Source organism: Pongo abelii, chromosome 1, assembly GCF_028885655.2.
Source record: "Pongo abelii isolate AG06213 chromosome 1, NHGRI_mPonAbe1-v2.0_pri, whole genome shotgun sequence".
Classification (NCBI taxonomy): Eukaryota; Metazoa; Chordata; class Mammalia; order Primates; family Hominidae; genus Pongo; species Pongo abelii.
Window position 1 is genome coordinate 81,414,446 of NC_071985.2, and position 18,085 is coordinate 81,432,530.

General features: G+C 41.8%; 1 protein-coding gene across 1 annotated transcript in view; it reads left to right on the forward strand.

Moving 5' to 3' along the window:
• Positions 1–16,918, forward strand: part of DPT (dermatopontin) — a 31,987-nt gene extending 15,069 nt beyond the window's left edge. Inside the window, exons 3-4 of the mRNA XM_002809821.5 lie at positions 11,264–11,371; positions 15,761–16,918. Coding sequence (XP_002809867.1) covers positions 11,264–11,371; positions 15,761–15,827 — 175 coding nt within the window. The 3' untranslated portion in view covers positions 15,828–16,918. The remainder of the gene's footprint in view (positions 1–11,263; positions 11,372–15,760) is intronic.
• The last annotated feature ends 1,167 nt before the right edge of the window (positions 16,919–18,085 follow it).

The following is an 18,085-nucleotide window of genomic DNA, read 5'->3' on the forward strand; positions in this document are numbered from 1 at the left end:
GTCACACACAAGCCTGGAAGGCAGCGCTGGCATATAGACAAGAATGAATGAATGACTTAGGAGGATGTTCCTGCCAAGAGGGATCTTTCGGGTTATCCAACCCCCCACATCCTTCTTTTGGCAGAAAAGGAAACAGAACCATAGAGCCGGCAGTGACTGGCCCAAAGTCACCCACCTACTCTGTGGGAATGCCAAGTCTTAAGCTTAGGCCTACTGACGCCCATTCCAGTGCTGTTCTCCTTCTCCCCAACTTCTGGTAACTTCTCATCACATCCAAGGCTGCAGGGCGTATTTGGGAACCTAGTTTCCTGCAGTCTCTCTCTGGGAGAAACCAATCCGCTCATGGGTCAGAGTCTAGTACATAGTTATAGACAGAAAAAATAAAAAATTAAAAAATTAAAAAATTAAAAAAAAAGATTGTGCTGTTTTCTGGATCCATTTGGAATTCCAGCCTCTGATATTTTGTTTCTTTCCCTATCCCTGGGCTGATGCCAAATATCTCCTGGCCTAGCCTTCCAATTGACTAGGAGAATGTGTATATTGTCATTTGCCCTGATGACTTACACTGGGTGTTGATAACACAACTGGCCCAGGTTTTTTTATCTGAAAACAAGCCAGGCATTTCTGCCTTGAGCAAGGGGATCCAGAAGTGTCAACATGTGAAGCTTGGCTCCCTCAAGTGATTGATCTCTCTACAGTTTGATGCTTGCAAGGACAGCTTCGCAGGTCATGCCTATTCTCTGCAATCAGACAGCTTACTCTACAGACGCCCAGTGGCACACAGTATCTCTAGGGATACAAAGACCCAAAAGCTTAACTTTTTTCTTTTTAAAGTAAGGACCAATAGTAAATTCAGAGCTCAAAGTCACCTGTCACTGTATGATGGAGCAGAAACCTCCTCTAGTTCTTCAAAACTGCTTCCATAAAGCAGTTTTTACTCCTCCACAGCGGGTGAACAGGCCTGGCAAAGGATTATGATGCAACTGGGATAGGTCCTGAACCAAAGACCTAAAGATCTCTTGCAGTGGAGGAGGTAGAAGGAGCACTAGTTTGGGCAAAAAGAAACTTCAGTTTCAGTCTCTGTGCTGGCCTTTCCTCACTTTCCTCCCTTCTTTCCCCTTTCCCCTTCTCCCCTCCCTCTCATAACTCTGCAGGCTCAAGCATGTCACCTAAAATGATGACCACCTTTTTTGAGTCTCCAAGATCTTTAAGACTCTGATGAAAACTATAGACCTTGTCTTCAGGGGGGGAAATGCACTTAGCATGTTAATACAAAAGTTTGCAGAGAATTTCGGGAGTCCTTAAACTCCCTGAAGGCCATTCATGAACACACTGCCGAGAACCCCTGGCTCATAAGTTGAAATTTCAAGGACTAGAAGATCTTTCAGGTTGTGTTGAACCATAAAAATGTCTTAACTCCAAAGGCACTTTTGCAAAAGATGATCCAGATGCCAGAATTGTTTTGAGACGATGAAGGAGGTTCCAAAGATGAGTGCGCCCCATTGAAAGGGGAGAGTAGGTAGGAGCTTGGCTCCACAAATCTCTCATTCCTGGTCTATTAACAGAATGGCACTTCCCACAAGGAAACCAGCCTCCCTTTGCCGCAAGGCATTAAAAGCCAGTTAAAATGTATGTAAATTACCTGAAAGAGCAAGGAAAACCTAATACGCAGTCAGTGAATTTGTTTACTACATTAGTATAACTTTCCCTGAATCAGACTCCAAAGGAACACATCAGGGCTGGGGTATGCTGGGTGGCCAAGAGAAGTGGGTTCAGGAGCAGGGGAAAGAGTGAGGAGGTGAGGAGGCAGCCCTGCACGGGCTGCAGTGGGGAGGAAGAGGAACATGGACAGCCTAGGGGCAGCTGGAGGCCTGGATTTGGGTGGCTCTGTCTCTCTGCCCTTCGTAGATGCCTCTGTCACAACACTTTCTGCATTTTACTACCTGTGTACAGTTGCTCCTCTCTACCTGGACTGCCAGTGTCTGGAGGATATGGGGCCACTCACTGATCTTTGTATTTTCAATGCCCAGTATAGTGCTTGGAACATAGTGTCTTCTTAACAACTGTTGAACAAATATCCACATTAATAATTGTGGAGGGTGTATATAATGTGAAGTGGCTCAGAAAATATAATTCTCTTACATATAATTTTTTGTACTCTCCCCCATCCCTCTACTTCTGCCCAGAATATAAGCTCTACACAAGCAGAGATCTTTGTGCTGACATATTCCAAGCCCTATAAATAATGCCAGGCACATAGCATTTGTTTGGTTGAAAGAATGACTTCAGCCTACTTTTTGTTATGAGCAGTAAATAAGATAATATATTTCTGGCCTTGCCACTGTCTATGATCACACAGAGCTGACCTGTCTTGAAGCAGAGTCCCCTTCACCCTCCCAGATGCAGGAGAGACCCAGCCTCCTCACCAACTAACAGGACATTCAAAGGCAAACTCTGCCCAGGAACAACCTGGCAGGTGTCAGGTCATTGCAGGAAGCAGAACTTGAGAGCGGGGTTGGTTATGCAGAGGAACAAGACATGTGACCAGTTGGACAGTCTGTTGTTAGATGTACTAACTCATTCTTCCCCAGGCAGAGAGGAGTAAGCTGAGGCAGCAACATTTCTCATCACAGCAAGGCCCGAGGTCTCTGCAGAGATAAGTGGGAGAGCCTGCTGTGTCTGTGGCCATGCCATCATGGCTGGCTGGCCCCTGCCCAAACAGAACAACAACAGGTAGTGGGCTTGGGCCTCAAGGCTTTGGGTGACCAGGCAGGCGAGGAACTAAGGCTCACTGGTTTTAGAAAAGTTGTCAAGGCCGGGCGTGGTGGCTCACACTTGTAATCTCAGCACTTTGGGAAGCCGAGGTGGGCAGATCACAAGGTCAGGAGATCGAGACCATCCTGGCTAACACGATGAAACCCCGTTCTCTACTAAAAATACAAAAAAAAAAAAAAATTACCCGGGCGTGGTGGCAGGCACCTGTAGTCCCAGCTACTCAGGAGGCTGAGGCAGGAGAATGGCATGAACCCAGGAGGCGGAGCTCGCAGTGAGCCGAGATCACGCCACTGCACTCCAGCCTGGGCAACAGAGCAAGACTCTGACTCAAAAAAAAGAAAAAAAAAAAAAAAAAGAAAAGTTGTCAAACAGCAGAAATAGAGGGTGGATGAAGGTAAGTGTGAGAGAAAGGGGTAAACATCTAAATGTTCCTGGAATTCCCATATTTTATGGATCTGTGGGATCTGTGTTAACACTCTGAGCATTGCTTCTTGAAGCTTATCCTGTCTGTTTATTTGAATGCTGAGACCTGAAAAAGACAAGTCTTTGTGTTTCCAGTTCCACCGTTGTTTTAATGATGCCCCAGATTTCCAGTGGTCACCTGGAGACTGGTTCCAGGATACTTCTGCTTCCCCAAGAATGCTAGGTATCGTTCCTCTCACATACTTTAGAAATGACTTCTCAAGCTCCCTTAGATGCAATTCACCAGCTAAGATGCTAAAAATGTGATGATCATATAGACATATATGTAGGAACAAAGTCTCAACGTTAAAGATTGATAGATAAAGATGAGCAATTTTGAGTTGCCAGAGATATTCACGTCTCTGCTGACAAAGTTTACCCAAAGCCTTGATCTGCAATGACTTTGCCACTCCCCACCCACCCCAACCCCCACACCCTTCACCCTTCCTTACCCCATCCTACCATCCAGACATGTTGCTGTTGGTCTGTAGAGCCAAAAGGTGGGGGAAAGTACAGAGAATTAATCCAAAAGGCATGACAAGTCAACTTTGAAACAAGTCCCACTAAGGTGTGGTTCCACCTGGCTGGTTCTATTTGTGATGGCATGGTGTTAGAGCTGAGAGCTATCACAGTCACCAAATAAAATGGTATTTTTTCAAAGAAAACATTGGAGAAGCAGCAGAACAAGATTCAAGTATGCACCATGGTACACAGTGTATGACTCACTATCCCACTGGTGTGTCTAGACATTTTAGTGGCATCTTTAAATTGCCTGAGTCATGATGTTATATTATATGTCTTTCTAAATGCCTCCAGGGCATAAATTAGGTCTTATTTTTTCAACATCTCCAGGATATTACCCAGAACAAAATAGACTCTTAATAAATGTGTCAAATGAATGACTAAATGTTGCAAGCCCCTAGGAACAGTAACAATGGTGAAACCCGACATTGATGTGATGATGTTTTATAGTTGACAAAGACTTCTTTCATGTACATTATTTTATTTGATCCTTTTAACAGCCTTACAGAGTGAAGTGAGAACTCTTTTTCCTGCACCTTCCCACAGTGAAATGCTAACCCTCTTATCTGAAACCTTCCCTTACATGACTTTAATTAGCTTGAATTACCTCCCGGGGAACTGGACCCATGTGGGTGGAAACGACATTTTTCCCCTTCCCTCTTTGAAAGGCATTCTTCAGCACGCAGCCTGACACTGTATGAACTAGCTAAGTGAGTATCTAGCGCCTGTGTTTGTGAGCACTTAGGGATTCAGAAATATCATCACTTTGGGCTGGAAAAAACAAATCATCCAACCAACTCCCAAATGAGTGTGGGATTTATTTGTTTGGTAGGAACCAAGGTGCTGCTCTCATTTCAGCTCGTGCAGTTTCTCGTTGGATATTACAGCCTCACTGGACTCTGGCAAGAAAGCAAATTCCTGATAGATGTGGACATGCCATTAGGAAATGGTCTCCACTGGATTGGATGAATATGTGAATTTTATAGACATTTATTTAGATATGAAAATTCTAATTCTTAGTCTAGTGGTCTGCAAACCACAAACACATGTCGCTGAAGTTGCCACAACCCTTTAGATATTGTTTGTCACAACCTCTCTTCTCCAAACAGCTCAGCAGCTGCAGGCTGCACACCAGACTGTCTACTGTCCAGGCGGAGACTCTGTGTTCCAGGATCTGATGGTTGTGAATTATTTTCTTTTCTAAATGGCTCTTCTCCAGACCCATGGCCTTTCATTAGGTTCATTGGATAATATCTTTTGACCATAAAATAATGCATCCATTTAGATGACCTTTACTTTTCTCTTCAACCCTGATATTCTGTCTCTCAGACTTTGCATTCTCCACTGCCTACTTCCCCGCTCTCTGTGTGCAGGTCATAAGCCAGAGAGTGCTTTTTTTAAATTCCTGTATAGCTCTAGTTAACAACATCAGTTGATTAGAACATTCTTATCTCTCCCACCCCAAAGCACTCAGTCAAAGCTAATCTTTAATTCCTAGCCTCTTTGTTCAGATGTTAATACAAGATAGGGAGTGTTTGCATGTTCACTCCTGTAATGCTGTTTTAGGGACAGGAACAATCTCACAGGCCACTGCATTGCTGTGCCTGTCATATGCCACCTGTGCCCAGACAGCCTCCTGCAATTCAGCTCCCAGAGGCCTGGTAAGAAGAGCAGCTTCCATTAGGTATATCTCCTAACGTTAGTTAACAGGTGCAGAACACCAACATGTCACATGTATACATAAGTAACAAACCTGCACATTGTGCACATGTACCCTAGAACTTAAAGTAAAATAAAAAAATAAAAAAGAGCAGCTTCCATACTGGTCCTCTGTGCAAGCTGGAAGCTATTACTATAGAGATGGAAATACTTAAGTTTTGAGGAAATTGGACTAGATGTCACAATTTAAAGGAACTTATATTGGGTTTAGATGCTCTGTGCCCTACTAAAACCATTGCCTTCCATTGCATGATGTACATAGCACTCATTGTGCAGACAGTAGCGTCTCTGAACTTGAGCAAAATCGATCATCCCTTTCATCTGCTGGAATGGTTCCCACTGACGTGCAGAACCAGGGTGACCACCACATAATGTGGCTAGTAAAAATCAATACGAGCCAAAGTGAATGTGCTTACTGACTAGCCCTGGGCTTGGACAGTGAGTTAGAAACTCAGTTCCAAGAGAGCAATTTGGAAAGTGTTCAGGGACTTTCCTCTACTCATTTAAGCTACAGATATCCCTGGAACTGTTATTCCCTCGTGTTGTGATACATGTCTGAAATGTTTGAAATATAAAGTCCCAAAATGCCATAAAAGGACAGACATGGACATTTGTTTTTATTTCTCACACCCCAGAGCCCCAGGGTTCAGATTTTCTGTGCAGAGAAGGGCACTTGGGTGACTACCAGAGGTCCCACTTGGCCAATCCCCAGCTCCTGTGGGAAGAAGCCGGGAGATTGTTCTCTGTGGCTGTTTTCCTTTACACATAACTCCATTTGGGGTTTATTTTTTCTGTCTTTACAAAACTAATTCAAAGAGGGTCTGATGTAGCTCCTAATAAAGACAAACTAAACTAATCTGAAATATGTTCATTCCTTATAGCTTACCTGGAAAAGCATTATGCAAGAGGATTGATCATGAACAGACTGGCTTTATTTAACAAACTTCTCAATGATTTGACTGTCAGACAGGGACATCTTTTTAGCTGAATATATAAAACGTAAGCCAACCTCAACACATCAAATCCACAAATGTTGAGTTTCTCCTCCAAACCCACCTCTGAACCAGATCATAAAAGCATATTTGATTCCACGCACCAGTGATCTCTCAAAGAGCTCACTATATTGGCCATCATGATGTTATACAGTATTCTATTATCTTGCTAAATATATAGTGCTGATGTATTAGTCCATTTTCATGCTGCTGATAAAGACATACCTGAGACTGGGCAATTTACAAAAGAAAGAGGCTTAATGGAGAACTCACAGTTCCACATGGCTGAGGAAGCCTCACAATCATGGTGGAAGGCAAGGAGGAGCAAGCCACATCTTAAGTGGATGGCAACAGGCAGAAAGAGAGCTTGTGCAGGGAAACTCTCATTTTTAAAACCATCAGCTCTCATGTGACTTATTCACTAGTATGAGAACAACACAGGAAAGACCTGCCCCAAGATTCAGTTACCTCCCACTGGGTCCCTCTCACAACATCTGAGAATTCAAAATGAGATTTGGGTGAGACACAGCCAAACTGTATCAGCTGACATGTCACAGGACATTAGAATGGGATATTTAAAGTAAGGTGCTAATTGAGTGGTGGAGAAATAGAAGAAAAACAGAATTCAGTATTGAATGACCAACAGAAGCTTCTCTAAAATGTTGTTTGAGCATGAGCTGAGCTATAAAAGATCATTTGGAAGACATTCTAATTTTATTCTTATTTTTTAAAAAGCTGAAGTATAGCTTCCTCAGGTACCCATTCTGATCTATTCATATGTAAATGCTGGGTTTTTTTTTTTTTCCAGTTTTTATGGTAGGGAGTCTGTGGTGTGTGCTTTTCTGGTGTCCCCACAAAGTGGGCCAAGGTTGGGGATATGATGGTTCCTGACCATGAGATGAAGCTGCATCTGTTCATGTGCACATCAATAGGAGGGAAAGTCCTAAAAGAGGAGCTTCCAGGTGACACCGAGTAATCCAGTTGTCCTGATTCCCCCAAGTGAAACAGCTGTAACAAACACATCTCAGTGCTATGAAGTTTGACTTTCATAGAAGAAAAGCGTCTAGCTCTGAATAAGGTCTGGTAGAGGTGGGTTTTCACAAAACCTTATTCTGAGTCACTTTATGTCAAGGAATAGATTGAAAATCTTTACTTTAACTATTAAAAACTTAATCAGTTCTCAACCAAACCTCTGACAATGAATAAAATTGGCCACTGTATATAACTAGATTATATCTCTATTTCCCTTTCCAAAATGGATGTGAGAGCATATATCTGGACTCAGCTCTGCAATATGTCTGTTCTCGTGGCAAAGGAGCCGAGACATCTATCAGCAGCAGCTCAGTCTATGATATTGTATCATAGCAAATGTTCATTGAGTCCAGTTGGATCTGTTGATAATTTTAGAGCTTCAAGAATCTTAGATGAGAAAAATCTTATATCAATCTTAAAATTTTCTTCAGTTCAAACTGATTTCCCTCAGCTCATAACTAAGATATTATTTAATTTTTTCCCATCAGCTTCAGCTGACACAAGAGTTGTACAAGTGACTTTATGTTATCAAGTTTTTACTTAGCTTTGGAACAACTCTCTGTCTTTCATCTTGACAGCAGAAAAAGTGTTGTGAAGTGAGAAACTGTACCACAAGAGTCATTCATCTGAAAGTGCGCATGCACACACACACACACACCAGTAGTTTTGTTTTTGTTGTTGTTGTTGTTGTTGTTTGAGACGGAGTCTCGCTCTGTCGCTCTGTTGCCCAGGCTGGAGTGCAGTGGCGCAATCTCAGCTCACTGCAAGCTCCGCCTCCCGGATTCACGCCATTCTCCTGCACACCAGTAGTTTTCATTAAAAATTAAGTAATAGCTAAAATTGAACAAATCTATTCAAACTCTTTACTTTAGGGGAAAGGAGAAAATAAGGCTTCCCATAGTACTGTTTGAAAAGTAGACTCATTTCAATAAAGGCATCTTCCTGACCAACGCTCTTCTTCATCTTGCCAAGCTGAAGGTTTGTTTGATTGTTTAAATTGGTCTAGGAATTTATGGCAATGCTCAGTATGAAGTGTGTTTTTCCAAAAAACTGCTTAAAGTGACCTAGTAATTCACAAGGAAGCTGCAACCACACTGAACTCTTCCCCGACCCTCACTCGCAAAGCCCAGTGTCACAGCTTAGGAAACCCTGATCATTCTGCTTCCTTGTAGCCTCTTTTAATTTCCTGAAAAGTCTCTATGCCCTGTCTCAGTGTCTAGTTCTGAACATTCAAATTCTTTTTTCTCTCTAAGGAGCTATTACTGGGGCTTTCACTTATTAGGACACTTTGTGCGTGTGTGTGTGTGTGCACATGCGCATGCAGTGTCATCAAGCGCTAAATGCAGCCACATATATCTGGTTTGAAAATACAGAATACAGCATCCTGGGCCACATTGACACAATAGTTCTTCCAATGGATGGTGTTTGGGAGGTTCACTTTCTACCAGTGATTTGGGTCATTTCTCCCTTGGTATTTTTATTTCATAAAGTAGGAGAGATTTCCATCGATATCCAACCTCCTTCCTTGTCCTCCTTTACCCAGGTTTCTCTAGGACAGTCTAAACTCAATCCTACGGTGTTATAACAAAAACAAGACAAAATAACAACAACCAAAAGTCAAACAAAACAAAACCTGTCTGGGACCAAGGAGAAAATGTACCAATGGTCATGCACCTCACCTTCTCTAGGACATTCTAGAAATTCACTGGACATCAGTACCTCACGAAGAGGCTTCTCAGACAAACTGTCCAGTTAGACAGGGGGCTTATGTCTGGTCACTACCAAAAATGAAGCAATAGAGAATCCTAATTAAAGAAAGCATTAAATAACATTTTCCTTCTTTGAAGCTTAAAACTTCTTGATGTTTTTAAAGGTAAGCTTTTCTTTCCCACTTTATTCCGTGGTATTTATCCAAGTATCTGAAGACAGATCAGAGTGGTCAATAAAAACTTAAAAAATAAAAAATCTAGCCTCATAATTTCCAAATACTTTTGGCAATTGGATTTAGCTTAATGCACTGTTGCTCTATGTAGATTCTGCCTTAGCAAAAAAATAAAAATAAAAATAAAAAAATAAAAATAAATTCACTTGGTAATTAATTTTTACACATTGTATCCAGAGATGCTTCAAAAGTTTTAGAAAATATTTTTTGTTCCCTGAAGTAAGGAAAACACACACACCCCCACCCCCATGCAACCTCTTATTCTAATTTGCATTATTCATGTTCTCAACAAACCTCTCTTTCCTTGGGTTAACTTTAATACAGTCCTTGTTAGAATTCTCATGGATCGTAAATCAGTGGGATCCAAGTAAGGCCCTATTAGTTCTACTTATAAGACATTTACCATGCTGGGCGCAGTGGCTCATGCATGTAATCCCAGCACTTTGGGAGGCTGAGGTGGGTGGATCACTTAAGGTCAGGAGTTCCAGACCAGCCTGGCCAACGTGGTGAAACCCCGTCTCTATTAAAAATGCAAAAATTAGCTGGGTGTGGTGGCACACACCTGTAATCCCAGCTACTTGGGACACTGAGGCAGGAGAATCACTTGAACCCAGGAGGCGGAAGTTGCAGTGAGCCGAGATTGCGCCATTGTGCAAAAGCCTGGGTGACAGAGTGAGACTTGGTCTCAAAAAAAAAAAAAAAAGACATTTACCTGAAAGATAAAGTCCTGCTTCTGGATCTCTTTAGAAGCACAAAATGAGTTTCCGGATTCACAGGGCCTTATTTCCCTTCATGAACACATTAAGCAAAAACACAGGTACCTCACTTTGGGTTGGACTTGGCATCCTGATAGAGCATAATTATGTCTTAGGAAAAGTCAAATCAGAGAACAAGGGTTAGTGAATAATGGGTAAAACGAATGATTATGAACCAAGAGAATGGGCTAACCATTGATCTTGCTCCATCTGTGCACTGAGATCCTCCTAGAAGCCCTTACAGTTTATAAATCAATCTTTTCATGATTTCATGACAATCTTAGAGAAAGATCACCATCAGTCTGCAGAGGAGAAGATCTTTCTAGCATTAATAAACAGTGATCTGGTAAACCCAAATCAGATGAAATTATTGACACTCACAAACTAGTTGTTTTCCAGGCTGCCCTGGGGTGTGGATAAAGACTTTGGAGGAACTATTTCATGGTAAAAGGACTGTTTTCGTCCTGAAGTTTCCAGTGGCAAAGCCCTTATGAGAACTGGGGGATTCTAGACTTTTATTCCAGGATGGACTACCATGGACCTACTCATATAAAGGCTCAGGATTTACTCAATATTGGAAGAGAAGGAAAGGAAAGGAGGAAGAAGAAGAAGAAACAAAATAGTTCCTAGTGATTCAACACCTACCATGTACTAGTATAGCACACTCATCACTCATTTTTATTAGTTCCAATGACAAACCTATAAGGTAGACTTTATTCTTCTACAGATTAGAAAACAGATTAATTGACTTTCCTCAGGCCATATATTTATTCAGCTAGTTTTTATTATGTATGTGTTTTAGGTGCTGGATGAACAATGGTGGACAAGGCAAAAACTCTACCTTTGGGGAGCTTACATTTTAATTAAATAATTTTTGAACACTTTGTTGACTATAACTCACAATAAGAAACATTAAACTAAGTGGTTTTGTGGATGTCATTTAACTTCAGTCTGGATTTGCCAAGATGCTCAAACTCCATCTCTTCTTCATGGTGTGTCTTCTGTTTGCTCCCAGCAATAATAATGTGTTTCATTTTCCTCTAACCTTTGTTCTTCCTGCATAGGCTAACAACAGAATATCCAGGTCACTATGGTGAGGAAATGGACATGATTTCCTACAATTATGATTACTATATCCGAGGAGCAACAACCACTTTCTCTGCAGTGGAAAGGTGAGAAAGATAGCCCCTTCCCCATGGGCTAGGGTTAAAGGAGTTGGGACTAACTCCCTGCAAAGATTATACCTGCAGGAATTTATAAACACACACACACACACACACATATGTAGAATACAAGTGCAAATTTCTTACATGCACATATGTTTCTGCAGGAACTTTGACCTGAGGTTTTCCTTATCTTAGTTTCCTACCTGGTCAAGCATTAACTGCAGTTTTGGCTGGAAAATAGGAGGCAGTGGGAAGTGAGCTGTTCTCACGAGCTCACCTCATGAAGCTGCTCACCTTGGAGGTGAGGGTGGATTCCAGCCTGCTCAAGAGCAGAGAGTCCTAAACTCGGTATCCCTTGATGGTCTAAGCTTTTCCCCTCACTCAATTTCAAAGAGCACTTTTCCTCATGAAACACCAAGAGGAGAAGGCAAATATGCTTAGAGGAGTGCCCATTGTCAAAATGGACCCCCTTCAACCCCGTGCCTCTATATCATCCCCACTTTGGGTTTTAGGAAAGAAGAGAGAAGAGAAAGAAAAGGGATTGGAGATAAGAAACACACAGAACCTACTGTCTTAGTCTGGGCTGCTATACCACATTACCTTAGACTGGGTAACTTACGAACAATAGAAATTTATTTTCACAGTTCTGGAGGCTGGAAAGTCCAAGATCAAGGCGCCAGCAGGTTCAGTGTCTGGTGAGGGGTTGCTTGCTGCTTCAGAGATGTTGCTTTATTACTGTGTCCTCACACATGGTGGAAAGGGCAAGCCAGCTCCCTTCAACTTCTTTTATATGAGCACTAATCCCATTCATGAGAGCAGAGCCCTCATGGCTTAAACACCCCCCTAAAGGCTCCTCCTCCTAATACTATCACATTGAGTATTAGGTTATAAATATATATATAAATTTTAAGGGGACACCAACATTCATACCGTAGCATCTACCAACCATATTTAGAAATGAAAGGAGTTAACAATCCCTCAGTAAACCTACAAAAGTTAATGAAAGAAGAGAATTTAAATGGCCTAAAGATAAAAACAGCACTAACACTTTTTATATCACCTTTCTCTCACAATCAACTCCTTAATCCTATCTCAAATACATCAAAACAGTAAGAAGAAAACAAGAATTGTACTCCCTATTAATATAGAGAAATGTGTGGGTAAATTCAGGTGTTAATGATTGGTTTGGCCTACTTTTAGTCAGCTGATAATCACTTTACACAGAAATGAATTCCTGAAAAGTTACCAATAAATATTTTGCAAACCAAATAACACTTACATTAACTCATTAGATAGTATGCTATGATGAATTTGAGTGTGACACATCTTTGGTGTGTGTCTGTGTTTTCAAACAGAATTACATCTTAAATAAAGTTAACTTATTTAATATGACCTAGAATTTCTTTTTTTTTTTTAAAAAAAAAAAAAAGACAAGTAGCTCTGGAAAGGCACAATATATGTTGCAGGCTGATCAGCAAAAACCTTTATGTTTACCCATAGGCAAACCACTCAGTTTGCACACATTACTTATTTTTACTTTAGATACACTTTAAACTAGCTTAGTTACCAATTTTCTAGAAGCAGCAAATTAGAAAGGGAACTGAGTATATACTACTTAGGATGAAACTCATTCCACCAATGAGAATAAATAGCTGGATGACATGACAACAAATATGCTTAAGAAAAATAAAGAAAATGAAAGGCTCAAGAACTCAAAGAACATGGGTTGTCATTCAGCAGGGCCGTGCTCCCCAAAGTGCAAAACGAAATAACAGGAGTGCTCAATGCTCCAAATGATGACTTCAGCTCAACAAGAAAATTACTTCTACGCTCCCTGTTTAAGAAAGCAGGAATTAATACAGTAAAGGAAGAGTGCCATACAAGATTAGTATGAAATAAATATATTTGAGTAGTTAAAATGCTCAATTCGGTTTTCAGTAAATTCACTTTTCAGTAAATTTTTCGGTTATGTGGATTACCCAGAATCATGAAAAACTGAAATATTATGTCATGGCATTAATTTAAAATGAATATCCTCCCCCCAAAATAAAATAAATATACTCATGCAATTTTGCTACTGTCATCAAAAATAAGTAGCTTAATGATCCACAACTTGGGTTTCTTCTGCTCTGCTGAAAGATGCTAAGGCCCCCAGCTTGGAGAACTATTGTCAGGGCAGGACTCTTTGTGCAAGAGCTTTCCCTCCACACGCAAATCATAGTGGTTTCCTCTTAGGATGCAGTTTTTCCATCTATGCGCTATTGACATCTGGGGCCAGATATTTCTTTGTTTCAGGGTCTGTCCTTTGCATTCTAGATGTTTAGCCTACCCACTAGATGCCATTAGCACCCCACCCCAACCAAAAGAAGTTGCAGACATTGCCAAGTATTCCCTTGGGGAGCAAATTTGCCCCCACTGTCCTGGTGTGAAATCAGAGACTGAACCTGGTGGAATCATTTGGTCTTTATAGGACCAAGTCTAAGAAGTTTTGCTCAGCATCAATTAATAGCCTTTTAAAAGAGTAGTTTGAATGCCTGATCATAAGATCTTTTTTATCTGTGTTTGTTGGTACACAGAAAAATAAGACCTGGCTGTAGTAATTACAGACATTTGGTAAACCCACATGCCACCAATTTTCTAACTTCCTTCTAAAACAATCTATGACCTCTTTTGACAATTGCAGGAATCAAAATATCACCCAGGCCCTGGTATCACCCAGACCCTCAAGTTGATCACCCAGATTTGTGTTGAGGGACTCTATACCCAATTGTTCTAAACAAATGACCCGGAGCAACAGACTCAGAATTAGAAAGCCTGCCTTAGGCTGTTTGAGCAGAGTGAGCCCTGCTTCCTAAGACTAAGAGCAATCAGCCCCATTTTTCAGTTTAGAAGCCGGATGGAGGCCTTGTTAGTCACAGTGTTTAGGATAAATTGTTGAAAAGAGGGCTTGCAGATTGAAAAGGGAGATAGATAATTCTGAGTTTGTAAAGGACTCCACCAGGCTTTGGAATGATTTGCATAATTAAATAAGGAAAAACTCTTCATTTTTGCCCTTTATCAGGACCGTGCAAAGGGCATGGCAGCCATGTGTTCTTCTGGGCTTAAGATTACCTAGTTAGGCAGACAGTGTGGTTTAAGAGAAAGACCAAGATTTGAGTACAATAAACTGCGAATCTGAAATTGTCACCTATTATTTGTATTACCTTAAAGCAAATTAATTATTTCTCTGAGCCTGGTTTTTCACCTAAACAATGAATTGTTGTGAGGATTAAAAGAGAAAACACATAAAGCATCTGGTGCAATGCCAGATATATTAGAGGCTACAATTATCATTATCACTGTTCAACAGTATTAGACCACAGGAGTGTCATGCAATGTAGGCACTCAATACATTTCTCTTAAATGGATGAATAAAGAACATAAATTTGCCCTGAGCAAAGAACATTCCTTGAAATGTATCCACACCACATTTTTCAAAATTTAGTAATGCTATGTACACTCTTCCTATCCCCAACCACTTAAACACATAGGCAATTCATAATGATTCTTGTGATGCCAGAATGGCAGCCATTTTCTTTTTTACTTTAAGGGATTTTTTCATTCCTCTGTAGCAGTGTTTTCTGAAGGGAAACACATGTATAGCACAGAGCCCAGTACATGGTGAGCACTCGGCATATGGTAAGTGCTCAGAAAGAGTCAGTGGGAAAATGGATGGACTTTTTAAAACAAGATTTTTTTCTTTTTTTTGAGACAGGGTTTCACTCTGTCACCCAGGCTGGAGTGCAGTGGCACCATCTCGGTTCACTGCAGCCTCAACCTCCCAGACTCCAGCAATCCTCCCGCCTCAGCCTCCCAAGTAGCTGGGACTACAGGCATCCACCACCACAAACAGCTAATTTTTTGTATTTTTTTGTGGAGTCAGGGTTTCCACATATTGGCCAGACTGGTCTCAAACTCCTAGCCTCAAGCAATCCACCTGCCTCAGCTTCCCAAAGTGCTAGGATTACAGGTGTGAGCCACCAAGCCCAGCCTAAAACAAGATTCTTTACAATGAAATGGAGATGATGTTAAATAAATGCTTTTATTCCAAGCTGTTAACCCACAGGTCCTTGAGGTACTTTCTGGAGGCAGCAGGGGTGAGCTGACCACCAGTGATGAACAGAGGCCTCCACACAGCCAGTGACCTAATTAGTCACCTTCAAGGGTGACCTGAACTCACAGATTTGTCGGTTCTTGGGAAACTGCATAAAGATGTCTTCTAAGAGCAAAGTGAGGTTAAGTGTCCCTTCAGTTCCCAGATCCTCCAAATGTTCTCTGCTGCTGTTTCCCCAGCAGCGATTCTTCCTGCCGTGTCCTTTCTCACTGACATTCATTTTCTGACTCTCCCTCCCACAGGGATCGCCAGTGGAAGTTCATAATGTGCCGGATGACTGAATACGACTGTGAATTTGCAAATGTTTAGATTTGCCACATACCAAATCTGGGTGAAAGGAAAGGGGCCAGGAGACCGGAGGGTGTCCACATATGTTAACATCAGTTGGATCTCCTATAGAAGTTTCTGCTGCTCTCTTTCCTTCTCCCTGAGCTGGTAACTGCAATGCCAACTTCCTGGGCCTTTCTGACTAGTATCACACTTATAATAAAATCCACAATTAAACCATGTTTCTCACTTTTCACACGTCCCATAGCAACTGCTTTATATGACTGATGATGGCTTCCTTGCACACTACATATACAGCGCGCATGCTTACAGCCGGGCTTCTGGAGCACCCGCTGCAGCCTGGCTACTGCTTTTTACTGCAGAATGAACTGCAAGTTCAGCATAGTGGAGGGGAGAGGCAGAACTGGAGGAGAGGTGCAGTGAAGGTTCTCTACAGCTAAGCCTGTTTGAATGATATGTAGGGTCCCCAGAAAAAGCAGACTTTCTGCCCTGAGGGACATCTTCCCACTCCCCTGCTCCACATGAGCCATGCATGCTTAGCAATCCAAGTACAGAGCTCTTTGCTCCAGGAGTGAGGAGACTGGGAGGTGAAATGGGGAAATGGAAGAGTTTGGAGGCAGAGCTGAAAACAGGGTTGGAAGGATTTCCTGAATTAGAAGACAAACGTTAGCATACCCAGTAAGGAAAATGAGTGCAGGGGCCAGGGGAACTCGTGAGGATCACTCTCAAATGAGATTAAAAACAAGGAAGCAGAGAATGGTCAGAGACTGGGACTCAGATTGGGAACTTGTGGGGATGAGAGTGACCAGGATGAACTGGGAAGTGGAAAAAGGAATTTGAGTCACTGGCACCTAGAGGCATGCCCACGATTCCTAGGAAGGCTGGCAGACACCCTGGAACCCTAGGGAGCTACTGGCAAACTCTCCGGGATAGGGCCTGATTTTTTTGGTGGGAAAGGCTGCCCTGGGGATCCACTTTCCTTCTGTGTGTGGCTCAGGAGTTCTTCTGCAGAGATGGCGCTATCTTTCCTCCTCCTGTGATGTCCTGCTCCCAACCATTTGTACTCTTCATTGCAAAAGAAATAAAAATATTAACGTTCAGTATGCTGAAAATATTCAGGGTCAGTTTTTTTGCTCTCTACTCTTTCCCTTGCTGATTATTTATCCATTCATTCTGAAAATCCTGGTTAGCATTGTGGTTTGTGCCAAGCACCATGCAAGGCCCCAGGAATACAATGATGACAATGACAGAGTGTGGTGGGGGAATCAGATATTTAAGACATAAAGTGCTAAATGCTTTACTTAAGATTAAACAAAGGAAGGAATCACATTTGTTGGCCTTTGAGTTTAGCCTAATCTTTTCTCAGCATCCTTCAACCTTCCTCATCCCAAGATGTCACATGAGTTTTTAAACACAGGAAGTCCCTCTTTTCTTTATCCACAGCAGACTGCCTTTTTTTTTTTTTCTGATCCATGCTGCTCTTCCCTCATCCTCTCTCCCAGTGGACCCAGAAGAAGAGCCAGCCAGGCAAAACCACAGGGATCGCCTACCCTGCCATACACCCCATCTAGGTGGTAAAGATGGTGACTCTCAGCCAATGGTGATGGTATTTCCCACTGCAAGATCCCAGCATTGTGATGGGGAAGGCAGGGCTAAGGATATCTTCTCCTGCCTTAACTCCTAAAACACTTTTTCATATTAGAGTTTTGCTTTCTTTCCTCCATGTCACTGTTTCTGCCTGTCTGTCAGTTTTAATTTATAATAAGAAGCTTCGGTGTTATTTTTCACAAAGGGAGCCATTAATATTTTAGCAATTGCAGCCTGGTTCGGGATGGCAACCAGGAAATAGCCTTAGCTGGGTATGTGGAGCACAGCAGGAAAGGAGACAAGCAATGCTGATTGGCTGACTTGGCATCCAGGAAGAAAACAAAAGGCTGGTGAGAGGATGGGGAGCTGGGAGGGTGCAGGGAGCATGGCTGGGGGAGCAGAGGCTGCAGCTGGGAGAAGCCAGGAGACTACAAGAGAACATAAGTCAAGAAAAAAAAAAACTTTAAAGTAATTCAATAAATAGTGCCTGTGCCAAGGGGAATAAAAGGAGTTTTTACTAAGAAGAAAACTATTATTTGCATGTAGATAGGCCAAGGACAATGACAGAAAAGACACTGTCAACTTGGTTTGAATCTGAATAATTATACTTTATGTTATAGGTCATTCATTAAGAACTAAGTGTCAGAGTGAATACTAAATCCCAGATCTGGTAACTGCAAGTTTTGTTCTCT